Raw genomic sequence first — 18,103 nt, 5'->3', positions numbered from 1 at the left:
TAGAAGTCTGGGGAAAAAAACCCAGATATGTCCCTCGGTGCGGGAAAGGATACGTGGAGACGATACTCAACACGTGCTTGCCCGTTGATGGTTTGGGGAGATCGGACCCTTTCAATAGGATCCGTCGCCCCTGTCTTATCTTCATGAAAAAAAGAAGTCTGGAGAAAACCAGACACGTGTGCCTCCAGAGACACTAAGCAAAAAACTGAGTTCCGCCCGCAATCGGGGCAAGGGTGCATGCGGCAGAGGAGGAGCTAACCTTTTTTTTGTTCACTTAGTGTCAGCCTCCAGGCGGCAGTAGCATACACCCACAGTACCTGTGTCCACCAATGAGACGAAGGAGAAAAGTTATTGTGCTCCTATAAAACAGTCCATGAAAATTGAACAGCACATGGATGGCATCTGAACGAGCCTTTAAAAGTCTTAACCCTTAATGATGTACTCCGGGTTTTCACTAAATTATGTCGCATGGACTTTAAAGGTATTCTTGTCTAAAACCAGGGAATAAAAAGTTATAACTGTTGGATTGGTAGGAATCCAACTAATGGGGACCACATAAGGCCAGAAGATCTGCGTACCTCCAATCCCCCTCCTCCCAAGCGTACATCTACTTGTAGAATAGCATGGCGGTCAAGCAGTTGCTGCTCCATTCAGGTTCCTCCTAGCCATGGTTGTAGTAGGGGACTCAGTAGCATCTCAGCAGTCGGGTCCCCACCAATCTAACATTACTTTTTCATTAAATACAACGTTTAAAGCTGGATAACTTCTATAATACCAAGCAGTCCTAGAGGTGTTCTTGTAAAGGAATAATTGCCAATTTTTTAATAATCGCAACGATTTATGACCAAAGGATAAAAAAAGATCATATTCTGAGTAAACAGTTTATGTAATCCAGGTTATAAATGTCCTGGTGCACAGGAGAGAAATGTGGAATAACGTGCAGGACAGAGAATTTATTACAATCACTGTTTGGCATGTAAAGAATTAAAAACCGTCACATCAGATAAAAGACATACAGCCCTTATCACCATGATATATTTAGATTACATTTAATCTCTAAAATCTCATGTCCTGCTCCCTGTGTAACAAAATCCTCACTTTAGATATACTGCAGACAGACAAAAATTTGGGATGTGGGAGAGGATATAAACTTTGCAAAAGCAGAAAAAAAAAACCCTCAGAATTCCTCTTTAAAGGGTTATTTCCATTGTTATAGATATGTATTGTTCGATAGTTTTATACAAACAAGGAATTTTGCAATTTACTGATTATTACAATTTCCAGCTGTTCTTGAGACAGTAACACTTGTTTACAGTTGATTGCCTTGGTAACCGACCGACACTGCAGACCATATTGTAAGCACCGCAGCTAGACGGAATTAGGAGGCAACAGTGCGCTTCAGATCAGCTTCAAATTAGCGCTTATAAATACAGTAGTGATAAGTGCAAGCTCTGGTTTCTTGTGTTTGCTCGGGTATGCACTGAGTAGCACGGATGGTCGAGTGATTTGTTCGCATCCTCGTGTTTTGCAGTTGTTAGACAGCCACAAAACATGTGGTGATTGCCTGACAAACAGTCAATCCCCGCATATTTTGTGTCTGACTGCTGCGAAACATGATGCTGCAGCGGGGAAGCAACATCTCACTAGAGCACCCGCGATTCTCAGTGCATACCCGAGCACCCTCACTTGTGATCATCACATAACCTCATAAGAGCACGTTTGGTCACTGTTGCTAGACAGCAGTGGGGGGGGGCAATCTCCTCCATGACGAGCTTCACAGGATCCACAGGCAGCATGTATCAGGCACTGACTATGTGATTTCAGCCATGTATGTTTGACTATGAAGCACTGCAGTATTCCCGAGAAAAACAGATTTAAAAACTGCCGGGGATGGATCCGCACTGGAGACTGGTCAGACATGTGGGAGGGTCCCTGGCGGCTTCTCACCACCTGCTGCCAAGGACTCTCAGGTCTCTCCCTATACATACTCCCAGGCAGAGGCCAGTCACTCAAAGGGAACGATCAGGGAGAAGCCGCCAGGGTCCCACCTTTTTGTCTAGTCAACCGTGTTTTTTGATACCCAGAGGCTTTTAAATTAAGTTTTTCTCTGAAACACCATAGTATATCATACCCTAAAACATACCCTACTGAAATCGTACATACAGAGCATGATACATGCTGCCCGGGGATCGTGCAGCAAATACCAGTTGTCAAGTTCACTTTAAATAAACAGAGGTGTTAATATCTGCTGCAAATTTTAACAGTAAATTGCAATAATGCTTGTTTTACTAATACTATCAAACAATACCCATTTTTAAAAAATGTGAATAACCCTTTAACCCCCTTCTCTTAAGCTGCATTAAAATATTATCGTGAACAAGCGTGCTTAACAAACCTTGTTCATAGTTACACTAAAAGGTTAACAGGCTGCCAATCACCCAACGAACGAACGTTGTGCAGTCCATAGTTTTTGGTGGTGAATCATCCTGTGTAAACAGAACTCGTGCTGCCGAGAACCAATGCAGACTGCGCACAGATCTATTACAGATCGCTCAGTGCTCATTATTTACTTCGGTCTGTCTGTGTAAATAGGCTATTAAGTAACCGACTGGTAAAGGTTTACCCATCGGCGGTTGTCTGACGGTCCATCTAAATGGACCTTTATTCAATCCTATCCTGACTCTTCTCATGGTGCGCCTACTCTCATGCATTTGCCAGATGAAAAAAAAACGCAAGAACAAAGAAAAATTCACATTTATCTGTTTTACAAACTGGTAGAAAATCTGTCAATAACTATGAGGGCATGTTAATGTTTTCACGTGTAGCAGTAGTTTCTAAATTTAAAATTACAATAGGGCAATGCAGAGATTTCTCCAATGCTTGGGATTTCATTGTTCGGACAGGTGGTAAAACATGGACATTTCTCCACTAACCGCATTTAAAGATGGCTTACTGGACAATAAAGGCTCTTGCCATGTACCATACACCAGTCATTATGACTAAATGACTTATTTTACTGAACAAAGGAGAACAGAACCAGCAGACCGTGTAAAATTAGAGTCTTAATTCTATATTGCAACAATAATGTTCACAAGTGAAAAGGCATAAAGAGAGGTAAATTTGATACATTACCTGCATAATGAATTCTCTTCTGCGCTGAATTCCTCTTTCTGACAGCAATACATACTCAGGTTCCTTCTCCTTCTTAGCCTGCTGGATTTGAGCCAAACGACTGATTGGATTCATTCCCTGGCCATATTCCGGAGAGGCCTAGAGTAAAACATCACTGTAATTAGATATATGGAGGCCAACATTGTGGATGCAGCAATCAGAGGTGCAACATTGTACAAATCTGTGGCTAAAGAAGTTTTCTACGAGTTAACGTTAAAGGGGAAAGCTAACGAAATGTATTCAACCTCAGTGGAGGTTCCACGGATGTCAGAGGTATATGGTGATGCACTGCAGTGACACTAAGATTTGTGGTACTATGATCACAAGTACAAAATGGACAAAAACTAAAATGGACCACTGCTTACAACATTTCATCAGATCTCCAGCACCTAAAATCTCTGCAACAGCCCCTCATTCAGGAAAATATGCAGCTGACCAAGCTAATCTAAGATTTCTAGATATGCCAGTCAGTGGTACGGTTAGGGCCAGATAGGATGAGGCTCTCGTACCGATGCCCACACTTAAAGGGGTACTCAGGCTTGTGACGGTATCTTTCAATGCACATACCGTGCACTGTCAGGATTCTCCGATACCATCGGCAAGACCGGGCAGTCATGTGACCACAAGTATGCGATATGCATACCTCCGCTCTCGTTCAGACTAGACATTCACAGCCTCGCTTAATACAAGTGAACTGATGAACTGAGTAGGCCGCTCACGTCTAGTCTGAACGTGGCTGGAAGTATGCATATCACATGCTTGTGGTCACATGACCCACTACTCTCACCGCCAGCACCAGAGAATCCTGACAGTGCGCACTGTTTAGAGTCAACAGCCTGCAGTCACGGAGTAATCACAGACTTTCATTACAAATATGGACAAACGCTAACTTTTTTTGAACTGCATTAATTTATACAATTTTTCATTATGCAAATTCATTTCAAGACTGAAATGCACCATCCAGAAATTTAAAAAAAAAAAAAAAAAAAAATTAGAAAATTTACAGGCTGTGGACAACATTTTTGGTTATGAAAAAAACAACTCGAACATAGACAACATCTTCAGGAATAAGATATGTACCTACAGGGGGGGGACATCATTAAAATGCTTTAACAACTTGTCCAAATTCAATCAACAGAAAAAGTTGACCTGTCACCACACATGTAGTAATTAATTAATAAATAAAAAATATGGTAGTTTAATCACATGGATTAAAAGTACCCATCCGCAATACTACACACAATACACAACCTTTGACAAGGAATCCAAATTGTTATTGTAGCCATCTGTGGGTGTCTTGTTCCTGTCTGAAAGTTGTTTAAGAGAACTACAGTGGAAGAATTTATGGAAAGGTTTGCTGGGATTTTTTTCAGGGCTGTGAAGTTGGTAAGCTAAACCTCCGACTCCTCAATTTCCATGACACTGACTGACTCCACGACTCCCTCATACCAGGGCTGTGGAGTCGGTAAGCCAAACTTCCGGCTCCTCAATTTCCATGACACAGACTCTGACTCCACAACCCTGGATTTTTTACCTAAAAGCAGAGGTCAGCTCTCAATCTAACAGAAAATATTTGGAGATCAGGAGTCAATTGCTAGCCAGTTTAGAACAGCCCATTTTTTTCCTTTTTAAACATTCTTCGGTACTTTTAGATTTCCGCTTTGAGTTTGAGTCATTATTCTGCCGTATGACCAGTTTTATTCAACGCAAACTCCAATTTTATTGTTTATGCAACACGTTTAAGATCTCAGAGACAGCAAAGCAGCCCCTCCAAATGGATCTTCCACCATGCTTCACATGTGCATATTGCTTTATAGACTTAATTTCATAGTTTATAAACATAATGCTGGTAGGCATTGCTAGATAGCTCCAGCTTGGTATAATCTGTCTGTAATAATTTCCCAGAAGGATTGTGGTTTGTACACAATCTGTCAAGAGTTTAGGCAAACCTGCTCATGCAATAATTTTCTTTTTTCTTATGTACATATTGCAGATTCAAACTGAAGGCAACAAAACCGTGAAGATGCATATATTGAATCAAAGCATAAATTAATACATTCCGATTTGTTTCACAAGTGTTTAAAAGGACCTGATAGCGAATACATGCTGCTCAAACCACGGGTAGCATGTATCAGGCATTGAATGAATAAACTCAGCAAGATATGTTTGACTCAAATTATGCAGCATATTAGAGAAAAACATACTTTAACTACGACTGGGGACCCGCTTGTGTGACAAGTTACCAGCATGGTTTGCTCTCCGTCCACTACCCTGAATTGACAGGTTTTTCCATACATGCAAAGGCAGAGATCTGCATATAAACCTTCAGTTACTTAAAATACCCTCCATTAATGCTGATGACAATTTTAATTCCCTTTTGCATTCTCACAGCTTCATGAGGTAGTCATATGTAATGGCTTCTAATGAACAGATGTGCCTCGTGAGGAATACATTTTTGGAATCGCTGGCATTCAAAGATTCCGTCTTACAGAGTTTGTTAGTATACAGTTCCATACCGTGCGGAGTCCTATTTCACAACTGCTCTAAGCAAGAATATGGTAGGAACCATTCAATTAAGTAAAGAGGAAAAATAGTCCATCATTACTTAAAAACACAAAGGTCAATCAAGTCAGAAAATTGCCAGAACCTTGAAGGTGAAGTCATGAAAACCATCAATCGCAATGATGAAACTAGCTCTTATGAGGACCAGTTCAGGAAAGATAGCTCAAGAATTTTCTCTATTGGAAAGGATAAATTCTTCAGATTTAAAAGCCGTAGAAAGGGAAAATTGACAGATCAGATAAAATTCCTCAACATCAACTCTACAAAAGACACTATGAAAAGCACATCTTTATGTTCGAATTGCTGCAAAGAAGTCACCACTGATGACTCTAAACAGACTTGTTTTACCAAGCAGCACAAAGTACTGGACATTAGATCAGTACATATCTGTAGTGTGGTCTGAGGAGTCAAAACTGAGATTTTTTTTGCTACCAACTGCTATGTCTTTGTGAGACACAAAAGGCAAATAGATGGTTTCTACACGTTTGATGCCCACTGTCATAAGTGAGGTATTGAGTTGTACAGACCCAAGGCTGAGAGCATTTTATCGCTGCCTGAACCCCCTGTGCACAGGTAATTGAAGTAGGTTATCTGATGAAGAGCAGACATGAAGTGTGTATACAGAGTAATTAACAGGTAGCTGGTCAATGGTGGGTAACCATTTAAGGGGGTTTTACACATAGCGATATCGCTAGCAATATCGCTAAAGCATCACCGATTTGGTGACGTAGCAGCGATATCGCTATGTGTGATACTTACCTCCGACCGGCTCCCCAGCTGTCTGTCGTTGATCGCGCAGCTCCATTTCTCGCCAGGCGCTTCCTGCTGGGTTTCCTGTGGCGCTGACGAGCGACGTGTGGAGGCGGGCGGGCGGACGTTAGGATCGCCACGTCTGAAAGATAAGTATCGTCCGCTGTATCTCTGCTGCATCGCTGTCAGATCTGCCTGTGTGGCAGCTCACTAGCAATCATTTAGCGATGCACCAGCGATCCTGACCGGGTCGTATCGTGGTCGGAATCGCTGGTGCATCGCTAAATGTAAAAGGGCCTTTAAGCCAGCAAATGTCTCCCTGTATGCATCCCTGGAACATAGTTGTTAAACGAGGGGACATCAACGCTTTCATATTGTGCAATCACTCTGTACTCCATAGAAAGGACAAGGTAAAACAATATGTTAAGTTTCTTTGTATTACAGTTTTACAAAATTATAGAATGCTAGAGTTGGATGAGATCTCAAGGGTCATCGTTTCCAATCCTTTGCACAATGAGCCACAGGATTAGCGAAATCATCTCAGACAAATTCCTGTCCAACCTCTGGTTGAAGGCTTCCATTGAAGAACTCACCACCTCTAGCGGTAGCCTGGTCCACTCACTGATCACCCTCACTGTCAAGAAGTTTTTTTTCTAATATCTAATCTGTATCTTCTCCCTTTCAGTTTCATTTGATTTTTTCTCATCTTTCCATGTGCAAATGAGGATGATCCTTTTATACTATGACATCCCTTCAGATATTTGTAGACAGCTATTAAGTCTCCTCTTAGCATTTTTTTGCAAGCTAAACATTCCCAAATCCTTTATTCACTCCTCATAGGACATACTTTGCAGTTCACTTGCCATCCTGGTAGCTCTTCTCTGAACTAGTTCAGTTATTCAATGTCTTTTTGAAAATGTTTTGCCCAGAACTGGACAAAGTATTACAGACGAGGCCTGACCAAGGAAGAGTAGAGGGAGAAAATTACTTCACGTGATCTGGACTCTATGATTTTCTTAATACATTCTAGAACTGTGTTTGCCTTTTTTGCTGCTGCATCACACTGTTGTCTCATGTGCAGTCTGTGATCTATTAGTATTAGTCATTTTCACACGTGCAGTTGCTTAGTTCTATTCATTTAATTCTGTAGATGTTATTTTAGTTTTTCTAGTCCCGATATAGAATCTTGCATTTTTCCCTGTTAAATACCATTCTATTATTTGTTGACCATTGTTCAAGCTTATTTAGATCCCTCTGAATCCTCTCTCCTTCACTAGTGTTAGGGTCCCGTTACACATAGCGATGCTCCAGCGATCCCGACAACGATACGACCTGGTAAGGATCGCTGATACATCGCTACATGGTCGCTAGTAAGCCGTCAAACAGGCAGATCTACTCAATGACGCAGCAACGTTACGGTGATCTGTATAACGAACTCGGCGGTCGTTGGGACCTTGTCACATAACAGCTATTCTGACGACTCACGCCTGTGTCCCTGAGTTCTGAGTCGCCAACGAGGTCGCTCGTCGGCGTCAAACACAGCAATGCATGCTGGCCAGCAGGACACCAACGATCAAAAAATGGCCTAGGACATTTGAGCACGACCAGTGATATCGCAGCGGGGGGCGGTCGCCGCTATGTGTCACACGTAGCGAGATCGCGTCACAAAACCTGTGACGTTTCAGCGATCTCGCTAATGATCTCGCTATGTGTGAAGTACCCAATAAGCCCCTGTCTCACATAGCAAGATCGCTGAAGCGTCACCGATTTTGTGATGCAACAGCAACCTAGCCAGCGATCTCACTACATGTGACAAGCAGCGGCAACTGGCCCCCCCTGCTGGATATCGCTGATCGTGCTCGAATGTCTTGGACCATTTTTTCATCGTCGGTGTCCCGCTGGCCAGTGCACATCGCTGTGTTTGACCCCGACGAGCGACCTCATTGGCGACACAGAACTCAGGGACGCAGGCGGGAATAGTCAGAAAAGCTGCTGTGTGACAAGGTACCAACGACCGCCGAGGTCTTTATACAAATCGCCGGATCGTTGCTGCATCGCTCAAGAGAGCTGCCTGTTTGGCAGCCTACTAGCGACCATTTAGCAACGCACCAGCGATCATTACAGGTCATATCGTTGACGGGATCGCCGGAGCGTCGCTAAGGGCCCCGTCACACACAGCGATCTCGCTAGCGCGATCGCTGCTGAGTCACAAGTTTTGTGACACAACAGCGATCTCACCAGCGAGATCGCTGTGCGTGACAGCGATCAGCGACCGGCCTCCCTGCCGGTATCGCTGATCGCTGTAGGAAGGCACAGGACTTTTCTTTGGTCGCTGGTCTCCCGCTGGCCAACACACATCTCTGCTTGTGACAGGCGGGAGACCAGCGATCAGCTGGTAACTAACGTACACATCGGGTATCCAAGGGACGTGCGTCCCTTAGAGACCCGATGTGTACGTTAGTTACCAGCGCGCTGATGCAGGGAGCTGGTAACTAACGTACACATCATGTATCCAAGGGACGTGCGTCAGCGCGCTGGTAACTAACGAACACAGCGACACCGCGCGCTCGGCGTCGCTGTGCTGATCGCTGGTGAAGCTGTCTGTTTGACAGCTGTCTATTTGTTTCAATAAGGATAGTATGAGATACTTTATCAAATGCTTTGCTGAAGTCGAGATATACTATATCTACCAGATTTCCGTGATCCACCCAGTCAGTGATTCCATCATAGAAGGAAATTAGATTAGTCTGGCATGACTCATTTGCTACAAACCCATGCTAGCTCTAGTTAATTACTCTCTTCTTATCCAAGTACTTACATACATGTGGTTTAATAATTTGTTCAAAGATCTGGCCTATAAATTCCTGGCTCCATCTTCTTTCCTTTTTTGAAGATGGGAACAAAATTTGCCCTTTTCCAATCTTCTGGGACTTGCCCTGTTCTTCAGAATTTTTCAAAGATTCTGGCTAGTGGTTCTGCAATTTACTCTGCTAAGTCTTTCAGTACCCTAGGACCAGGAGATTTAAATTTATTTAAGTTAGCTAAGTGCTCCCTCACCATCTCTTGGGTTATGGATAGAGTGGATTAATTTATTCCTTCAATGGCCCCATGAAGATCAATTGATGTTACAATTTCTTAGCAAACAAAGAAGCAAATTAGGAATTTAAGAGTTTGGCCTTCTCAACAACAGTTTAGACCACTTAACCCTTTTCATCCTGTAAAAATCCTATAGCATCTTTGCCTTTTCTATTGCTTTTGACATACCCCCAAAATCCTTTTTTACTGCTTTTGGTCTCTCTTGCAAGCCTTACTTCATTACTGGCTTTACCTCTCTAACTCTTGCACTGCATTCCCTACAAACAGCATTATACTCTTCTTTAGATATGCCCCTCTCTTTCCATTTAATATAAATATCTTTTCCCTTTTTTTAACAAGTGATTAAGTTCTGAGTTAATCCATCCTGGTTTCTTTAAATGCTTCTAAACACTCTGTCACACTAAGCGATATCGCTATCGATATCGCTGTAACGTCACTGATTTTGTGACGTAGCAGCGATATTGCTAGCGATATCGCTGTGTGCGATACTTACCTCCGACTGGCTCCCCCGCTGGTTATCGCTGATCGCGCGAGAACATCCTGGACAGTTTCTCGTCCTCAGCTTCCTGCTGGGCCTTCCTGTGGCGCCGACGAGCGACTCGTGGATGCGGGCGGGAGGACGTAAGGATCGCCTCGTCTGACAGGTAAGTAGCGACCGCCGCTATGTCGCTGGTGAGATCTGCCTGTGTGGCAGCTCACTAGCGATCACTTAGCGATGCACCAGCAATCCTGACCGCGTCATATCGCTGGTCGGGATCACTGGTGCATCGCTAAGTGTGACAGTACCTTAATTCTTCCTTCTTTTTCGGACTGTTAATGATTGTGCAGTAAGAAATTCATTTAGCAAAAGCTCACATCCTTCTTGGACATTTGTCCTTTAGAACATCCAGCCATTGGACTCTTCCTACTCTATTAAGGAGTCCATTAAAATCTGCCTTTCTGAAGTCCAACCTTAAAGTCTGAGTCCTCGCTGGTCTTCCTCATCTTGTAATTCAAAATTCGAGGATAGCATGATCGCTGCCTCCTAAATTCCCAGCCACCTTTACTTCCTCAACCATTTCATTTCTGTTGGCAAGATTGCAGATCCTCTTGTTCTCTCTTCTTCTACTTTTTGAAAGATAAAAATAAGAGAAAAGAAGAATTTTCTGGGACTATTACTTTTGCCTGAGACATACCCAATAACTATCCGAATTATTAAAATCTCCACCACTATGTCGTACTTTTATGAGAAGAGAGACATATGATTTTAAAAAGATTTCATCCATATCTTCAGTCTGTCCAGGTGGCCTATCGTAAACACCTACAATAGTGTCCTTTCTTTTCTTCTCTAATAGTATTCTTACCCAGTTTCTACAGAGCTAGCAGTCTCTGAAACAAGGACCTCTGTGAAGATATGCGCTTTCCTGACATACAGTGCAATAACTCATCCCTTCTTGCTAATCCGGTTTCTTTACAGTTTAACAGTTTCAAAACACAAGTCATAAGTAACAACGTTAACAATACAATAATTAAAGCAAAATAAGACGAAATAAGACGACCCTGCTCGTGACAGATTACAATCTACAATGAGGTGGGGGAGATATAAAGTACAGGTGTGTACAGTAGGTCCATATATATTTGGACAGAGACAACACCCCTCCAACCTTGGTTCCAGACACCACCACAATGAATTTCAAACAAAACCACCCAGATGCAGCTGAAGCCCAGACCCCCAGCCTTCACCTGAGGGCATCCTCATCAAAACCAGATGAAGGGTCCAGGAGCCCCAGCTCCCAAACATGTGCCACCCCGCTTCCAAAAGGGACCAAAATTGTATAGACACCTTTTACTTTGAAGTCAGTTTCTCTTTCTCCTTTATTTTCAATCAGAGTTTGTGGTTTTGTTGTTTATGTCCACTTCTTATAGAAGGGTTCTCAAAATAATTTATAAGCTGTATGTTTTTTCCTGACCGCTTTATACAGTGTGTCCGTAAGGTCATGGTGCACTTTTGACCAGTCACAGGAAAGCAGGGCCGGACTGGCCATCTGGCAAATGCCAGAAGGGCCTGTCTGGTCGTGGGCCGCTTTGTCTGCTATGTTAACAGAATTGGTGTCCTCAAGACACCCATACTGTTAAGAGATGTGACGAAGCAATAAGTCTCTGACTCCTTAACTAACCCCAGCATGCCACGGGTAGAAATATTGGTCTTGTAGCAAATCTTGCTTTCCTTCATCCAGGGGAATATTAGTAATATATCCCCATCTGGTGCTTGGGGACAGTCACAACATGGGCCTGTGTGATTTCAAATGCCAGGACTGAATTTCAGTCACAGTCCGTACCTGCAGCAAAGTATACCAAGATCCCCGGATCTGACGCCCTTAGACTTTTACTTTTGGGGTTATGTGAAGCAACATGTGTACATTGAACACATCAGCGACATTAATCACTTAAAACAGAGAAACACAGACATTATTCACTCTGTTACACCAGACGTCCTTACCCGTGTGTGGCAGGAACTTCACTATCGCTGGATGTGTGTAGGGCAACAAATGGAGCCCACATCGAACTGCACTGAATAGTTATGAAACTGGAGATTTTTCTTTTATTTGATGCAGATTTCACACTTCTATTGTTTTTTGTTGCTTTCCAGTGACTGGTCAAAAGTGCACCATGACTTTATCGGACACACTATTTCCCTACCCATACTGTTCTAGTTTAAAGCTCTCCTGATGAGTGTAGCAAATATGTGTTTTCATTTTTTAAGTAAGATGCAACCCATCTTTAGCAAGTAGTCCATCATACAGGTAGTTCACATTGCTCACAGCACCATCGACATGGCCATTTGTTCATTTGTAGAACCCTGTTCAATCTCCTTGGTCTCATGTCCATCCACTAGGAGGATGGATGAGAAGACTACCTGGGCGCCCACTTCCTTCACTTTCCGGCCTAGGTCTTCAAAGTCTCTGCATATAGTTTCCAGGTCCTTTTTTGCTATGTAATTTGTTCCTATGTGTATTAGTAGACACGAGTAGACGCGTGTAGCATTGAAAAGTCTTGATATCCTATCAGACATCTTTGAATTGGGCACCAGGAAGACCGCACACTTCCCGTGAGGTAATGTCGGCGGGTGGCGGCTTCTGTTGTCAGTAGGGAATCCTCCATGACAACCACTCCTTTTCTTCACCACAGAACTTCTTTTTCTCCCTTCAAGAGGCTTCTGACTTCTTTGTGGGCAAAGCACTTTGTCGATATACATCTTCATACTTGTCCTAAGTGAGAGCCTGGTAGCGGTACTCCAGTGGTATGGGTGATGACTGCCTCATCCTCTTGTGTCATATGCTTCAATTTTTCTTCTTCAGCAGGTAGATTGAAAGGCGCTTCTCTTCTAACATTATGAACAGTTATTTCTACTCTGTCATTAGCTTCTGTAGAGACACTGAAAAGTTCTTCTCTTGCAACATTCTGAAGAGAGTCTTATGCTCTGTCAAGGAAATCCTCATCTTCTTTGATGAGCTTCAGTGTAGCTATTCTCTCCTGAACACTCAAGCTTGCATTTCTGGCACGTAAAGTTTGTCTATTTCTCTGGCAAGTCCGTAAACATATAGCACACATTGCAGCAGACCCAAATGGGTGCTCTTCTCCATTTAATATGCAAATTGCCTCTTCAGAGAGAAAGAGGACTTTTACTCTACAGCGCCTACCTATTGGTAGTAGCAATCCTACAAGTCACAATCAACCCTTTAACAAGTCTTGTAATATGACTTAGGATAACAGCCAAATCAGAAACTCAGTTTGCAGACACGGTGTTTCGGGATATTGGCTCTCGTCAGTGCAAAGTATGAGATCTGATTTGGCTAGGTGAGAGGCTCTGGACTGAGGTCTAAGGGGGTAAGTTTTCTCCTTGTGGAGAGTGACATACCAGCTATGCCTTGTCAAGGTAAGGAGGCTTATTCGCTGTGCAATGCTCCTCTGGGAAATTTAATATGCAAATTGCCTCCTTGACAAGCCAGAGGAGCTCTGAATGATACAATGATGTCCTAAATGACTAATGCTGATAAACATAATCCACCTGTGTGTAATCAAGTCTCCGTATAAATGCACCTGCTCTGTGATAGTCTCAGGGTCCTGTTTGATGCACAGAGAGCATCATGAGGACCAAGGAATACAACAGGCAGGTCCGTGATAGTGTTGTGGAGAAGTTTAAAGCCGGATTTGGATACAAAATGATTTCCAAAACTTTAAACATCCCAAGAAGCACTGTGCAAGCGATCATATTGAAATGGAAGGCGTATCAGACCACTGCAAATCTACCAAGACCCGGCCGTCCCTCTAAACTTTCATCTCAAACAAGGAGAAGACTGATCAGAGATGCAGCCAAGAGGCCCATGATAACTCTGGATGAACTGCAGAGATCTACAGCTGAGGTGGGACAGTCTGTCCATAGGACAACAATCAGGTGTACACTGCACAAATCTGGCCTTTATGGAAGAGTGGCAAGAAGAAAGCCATTTTTCAAAGATATCCATAAAGAGTGTTGTTTAAAGTTTGCAACAAGCCACCTGGGAGACACACCAAACATCTGGAAAAAGATGTTCTGGTCAGATGAAACCAAAATCGAACTTTCTGGCAACAATGCCAAATGATATGCTTCTTCAGCAGGGACAGGGAAGATGGTTAAAATTGATGGGAAGATGGATGGAGCCAAATACAGGACCATTCTTGAAGAAAACCTGTTGGGAGTCTGCAAAAGACCTGAGACTGGGACACAGATTTGTCTTCCAACAAGACAATGATCCCAAACATAAAGCAAAATCTACAATGGAATGGTTCACAAATAAACGTATCCAGGTGTTAGAATGGCAAAGTCAAAGTCCAGACCTGAATCCAATCGAGAATCTGTGGAAAGAGCTGAAAACTGCTGTTCACAAACGATCTCCATCAAACCTCACTGAGCTCGAGCTGTTTGCCAAGGATGAATGGGCAAGAATTTCAGTCTCTCAATGTACAAAACTGATAGAGACATATCCCAAGCGACTTGCAGCTGTAATCGCAGCAAAAGGTGGCGCAACAAAGTATTACGTTAAAGGGGCCGAATAATATCGCACAACCCACTTTTCAGTTTTTGAATTTGCACAAAAATTTAAAATAAACATTCATAATAATAATCTTTATTTTTATATAGCGCTAACATATTCAGCAGCGCTTTACAGTTTGCACACGGGGAGAACATACAAACTCCTTGCAGATGTTGTCCTTGGTGGGATTCGAACCCAGGACTCCAGCGCTGAAAGGCTGCAGTGCTAGCCACTGAGCCACCGTTCAACTTCAAAATTGTGTCCCACTTGTTGATTCTTCAGCAAAAATTTACATTTGGTATTTTTATGTTTGAAGCATGATATGCGGGAAAGGTTGAAAATTTCCAGGGGGCCGAAAACTTTCGCAAGGCACTGTACAAATGATTACATACAAAAACGTTGCAAATTATTTTTCCGCACCTACATGCAGCAGGTACACTATGCACGACAACCAGCATAGAAGAGAAAGACAAGGACTACGGTATGTAATTTGCTTGCGCAAGACTAAGGGTTTCAGATGTCTAACTTATATGCAAGAAGTATTGTTTCTCCTTGTGGAGACTGACATGCTAAGCATGCCGAGACGAGGAGACTTAAAACCACAATGCTCCTCTGGGAAATATGCAAATTGTCTCTTCAAAGAGAGGAAGAAGACTAGAGGGTTTTGGACATTTGCGCTGATGCAGCCATTGACTTGAATGATGCAGATGAAGTCACATAGATGGTGCAGGCCATGGTGGTAAAGGTGGTGGACCTCTAAGGGCATGGGACCTGCCAGTAATCCTTCCATGGCTGCAACTAAACTAAACAAGGTCATTTTCTAATGTGTTCACATGTTTGTAGACATTTCTGCTTGCCTTATGACAAGTCATTAATAGTTCAAGCCATTTCTTACTCAGATCAGTTACTAAGAAAATGAGAAAATATGAAAAAAAAATGGCCATAAACTAGACAGATATACTATTCAGTGCTTTAAGAAATGCTTGAAGGCAACTCCAGCTTTTTAAAAAATGAATAGCTTAGGAATTCATCTGGTTTTGAAGTGATGTTGATCATAATGTTGAACCATTAGGGAGCATAGCTTATTTGGGAGTCTGGGAAAACTGAGTGGCAAACTATATCAACTTTACCGAGAGGAAGAGTTAACCGTTGATTCGCATCGCCTGTATAAATCATTTCAATATGTTGAGAAGACAGGCCAAAAACAAAATGATACATGAAGTTTACTAATCAGACAAATGCTTTTATGATCGTTATTCGGAAATTATAGACTATGGACCAAAATTTCAGCCACTTTGAGTATACATTTTCCCAAAACAGCAACAAGCAGCCTGGTATGAGTTACTTTAAGCTCATTCCTCCACTAACTAAGCTAGTCATATGTTAGGGGATCAAGAGGATATTAAAGTATGAATCATAAACAAGTCCAAAACTCTAAGAATTTACTCATGATACCTCATTAAAATACTTCTTGGTGATAAGGGGGCAAACACAATAGTGGAAACCGCTTATAATCCTGGTGGAAGGAGACAGACACTTTAAAGAGGTGACAGAGAAATGGAGAATGTGGTCAGGGGAAGGATATCGAGTCACACAGGAAAGGATACGAGAGGTGACTTGCATTAGAAGTAATAGGAGAAGAGAAATTATTTGGCCGTTGGGCGTCAGCGACATTTTTAAACAAAAAAAAACAATGAATTTCTATCAAAATGAAGTCAATTCAGACATGCTATTTAGATGTGTTCTTGTATTGGACACCATCAAAGATTTGGGCAAAGCTCCGCGCAGGGAATAGATCATTGACTTTTAAATGGCGTTGTAAATCCTTTATTTTCTGATGACAGGCCCCTAGAACAGCTTAAATGTAGAAGTCTGTAAGCTCCGCTTGTATTTCAATGTAACTGACCAAGAAGACTTCAGTGAATGTGCTAATGTCTGTTTTATGGACTTTTTTATGGGTTTGTTAGTGGGCTGTATATCTCATAACGACACGCCATTACCAGCCAGCATTGGCAACATGCTTTGTAGGCACATTACAAAAAATGATTCCTTTAGGGGCAAGTTGCGGCAGAAGACGCGCTGTAATAAATATACGACATTAAGAAGGCAGTCTCGTTAAAATGAAAAACTGGAGACTGCTTGAGCTTAAGCGCTGACCCAACCTGATAGCACCTTCTTGTTAAATCATGTCTAGCTTGGCTTTAATGGCTGAAAATTAGCTATTGCACGTGGGCTAAAAGACATCCAGTTCTTGGGAGTCTGGTACTCTTAATAGCATCCGTAATACTGCAATAATTGCCTTACATGAGAAGAAACATGGATCTTGTTGTAATTGCCAAGATGCAGACTAATCTTGTTGACGCGTTTCATTTTGAAGTAGATGTCTTACAGACTGCTCATAGGTCTAAAGTTCTCATTTGGGAAGCTCATGTAGATAAAGAGGAAAAATTAATCTGGAAGATAAAATGTGACCATTAAAGTAGGCAATTTCATACTAATTATTTTAGAAAAGTCGAGACTGGCCATAAATACCCAGTAACTAAAAGTATATTTGACCCATAATACCTACTAATATCCTGTTGCCAATCCAAGAAACCACAGCAGTCAGATCATAGAATCGTAGAGTTGGAAGGGACCTCCTGGGCCATCTGGTCCAACCCCCTGCTCAAAGCAGGATTCGCTAAATCATCCCAGTCAGATGTCTGTCCAGCCTCTGTTTGAAGACTTCCATTGAAGGAGAACTCACCACTTCTCGTGGCAGCCTGTTCCACTCATTGATCACTCTAACTGTTAAAAAAAAATTTCTAATATCTAATCTGTGTCTCCTCCCATTCAGTTTCATCCCATTGCTTCTAGTCTTTCCTTGTGCAAATGAGAATAAAGTTGATCCTTCTACAATGTGACAGCCCTTTAGATATTTGTAGACAGCTATTAAGTCTCCTCTCAGTCTTCTCTTTTGCAAACTAAACATTCCCAAATCCTGCAACCTTTCCTCATAAGACAGGGTTTGCAGACCGGTCACCATTCTGGTCGCTCTTTTCTGAACTTGCTCCAGTTTGTTGATGTCTTTTTTAAAATGTGGTGCCCAAAACTGGACACAATATTCCAGATGAGGTCTGACCAAAGAGGAGTAGAGGGAAATAATGACTTCACGTGATCTAGACTGTATGCTTCTGTTAATACATCCTAGAATTGCATTTGCCTTTTTTGCTGCTGCATCACACTGTTGACTCATATTCAGTCTGTGATCTATTAGTATACCCAAGTCTTTTTCACATGTGCTGTCACTTAGCCCTATTCCTCCCATTCTATATATGCTTTTTTCATTTTTATAGCCCAGATGTAGTACTTTGCATTTCTCCCTGTTAAAAACCATTCTGTTAGTCGCTGCCCACTTCTCCAGTTTATTTAAATCTTTTTGAATCCTCTCTCTCTCTTCTCTAGTATTAGCTATCCCTCCTAGCTTTGTG

General features: G+C 42.3%; 1 protein-coding gene across 3 annotated transcripts in view; it reads right to left on the bottom strand.

The window, feature by feature from the left end:
* The window catches only part of STAU2 (staufen double-stranded RNA binding protein 2), a 322,980-nt gene that overhangs the window by 177,210 nt on the left and 127,667 nt on the right, over positions 1 to 18,103 (bottom strand). For all 3 annotated transcript variants that reach the window (XM_073583829.1, XM_073583830.1, XM_073583831.1), the window contains exon 5: positions 3,133 to 3,270. In XM_073583829.1, coding sequence (XP_073439930.1) covers positions 3,133 to 3,270 — 138 coding nt within the window. The remainder of the gene's footprint in view (positions 1 to 3,132; positions 3,271 to 18,103) is intronic.

Source organism: Dendrobates tinctorius, unplaced genomic scaffold, assembly GCF_039654945.1.
Source record: "Dendrobates tinctorius isolate UK_male_01 unplaced genomic scaffold, ASM3965494v1 ptg000082l, whole genome shotgun sequence".
NCBI lineage: Eukaryota > Metazoa > Chordata > Amphibia > Anura > Dendrobatidae > Dendrobates > Dendrobates tinctorius.
The sequence above is the reverse complement of the archived record's forward strand: the minus strand, read 5'-3'. Positions and strand labels throughout refer to the sequence as shown.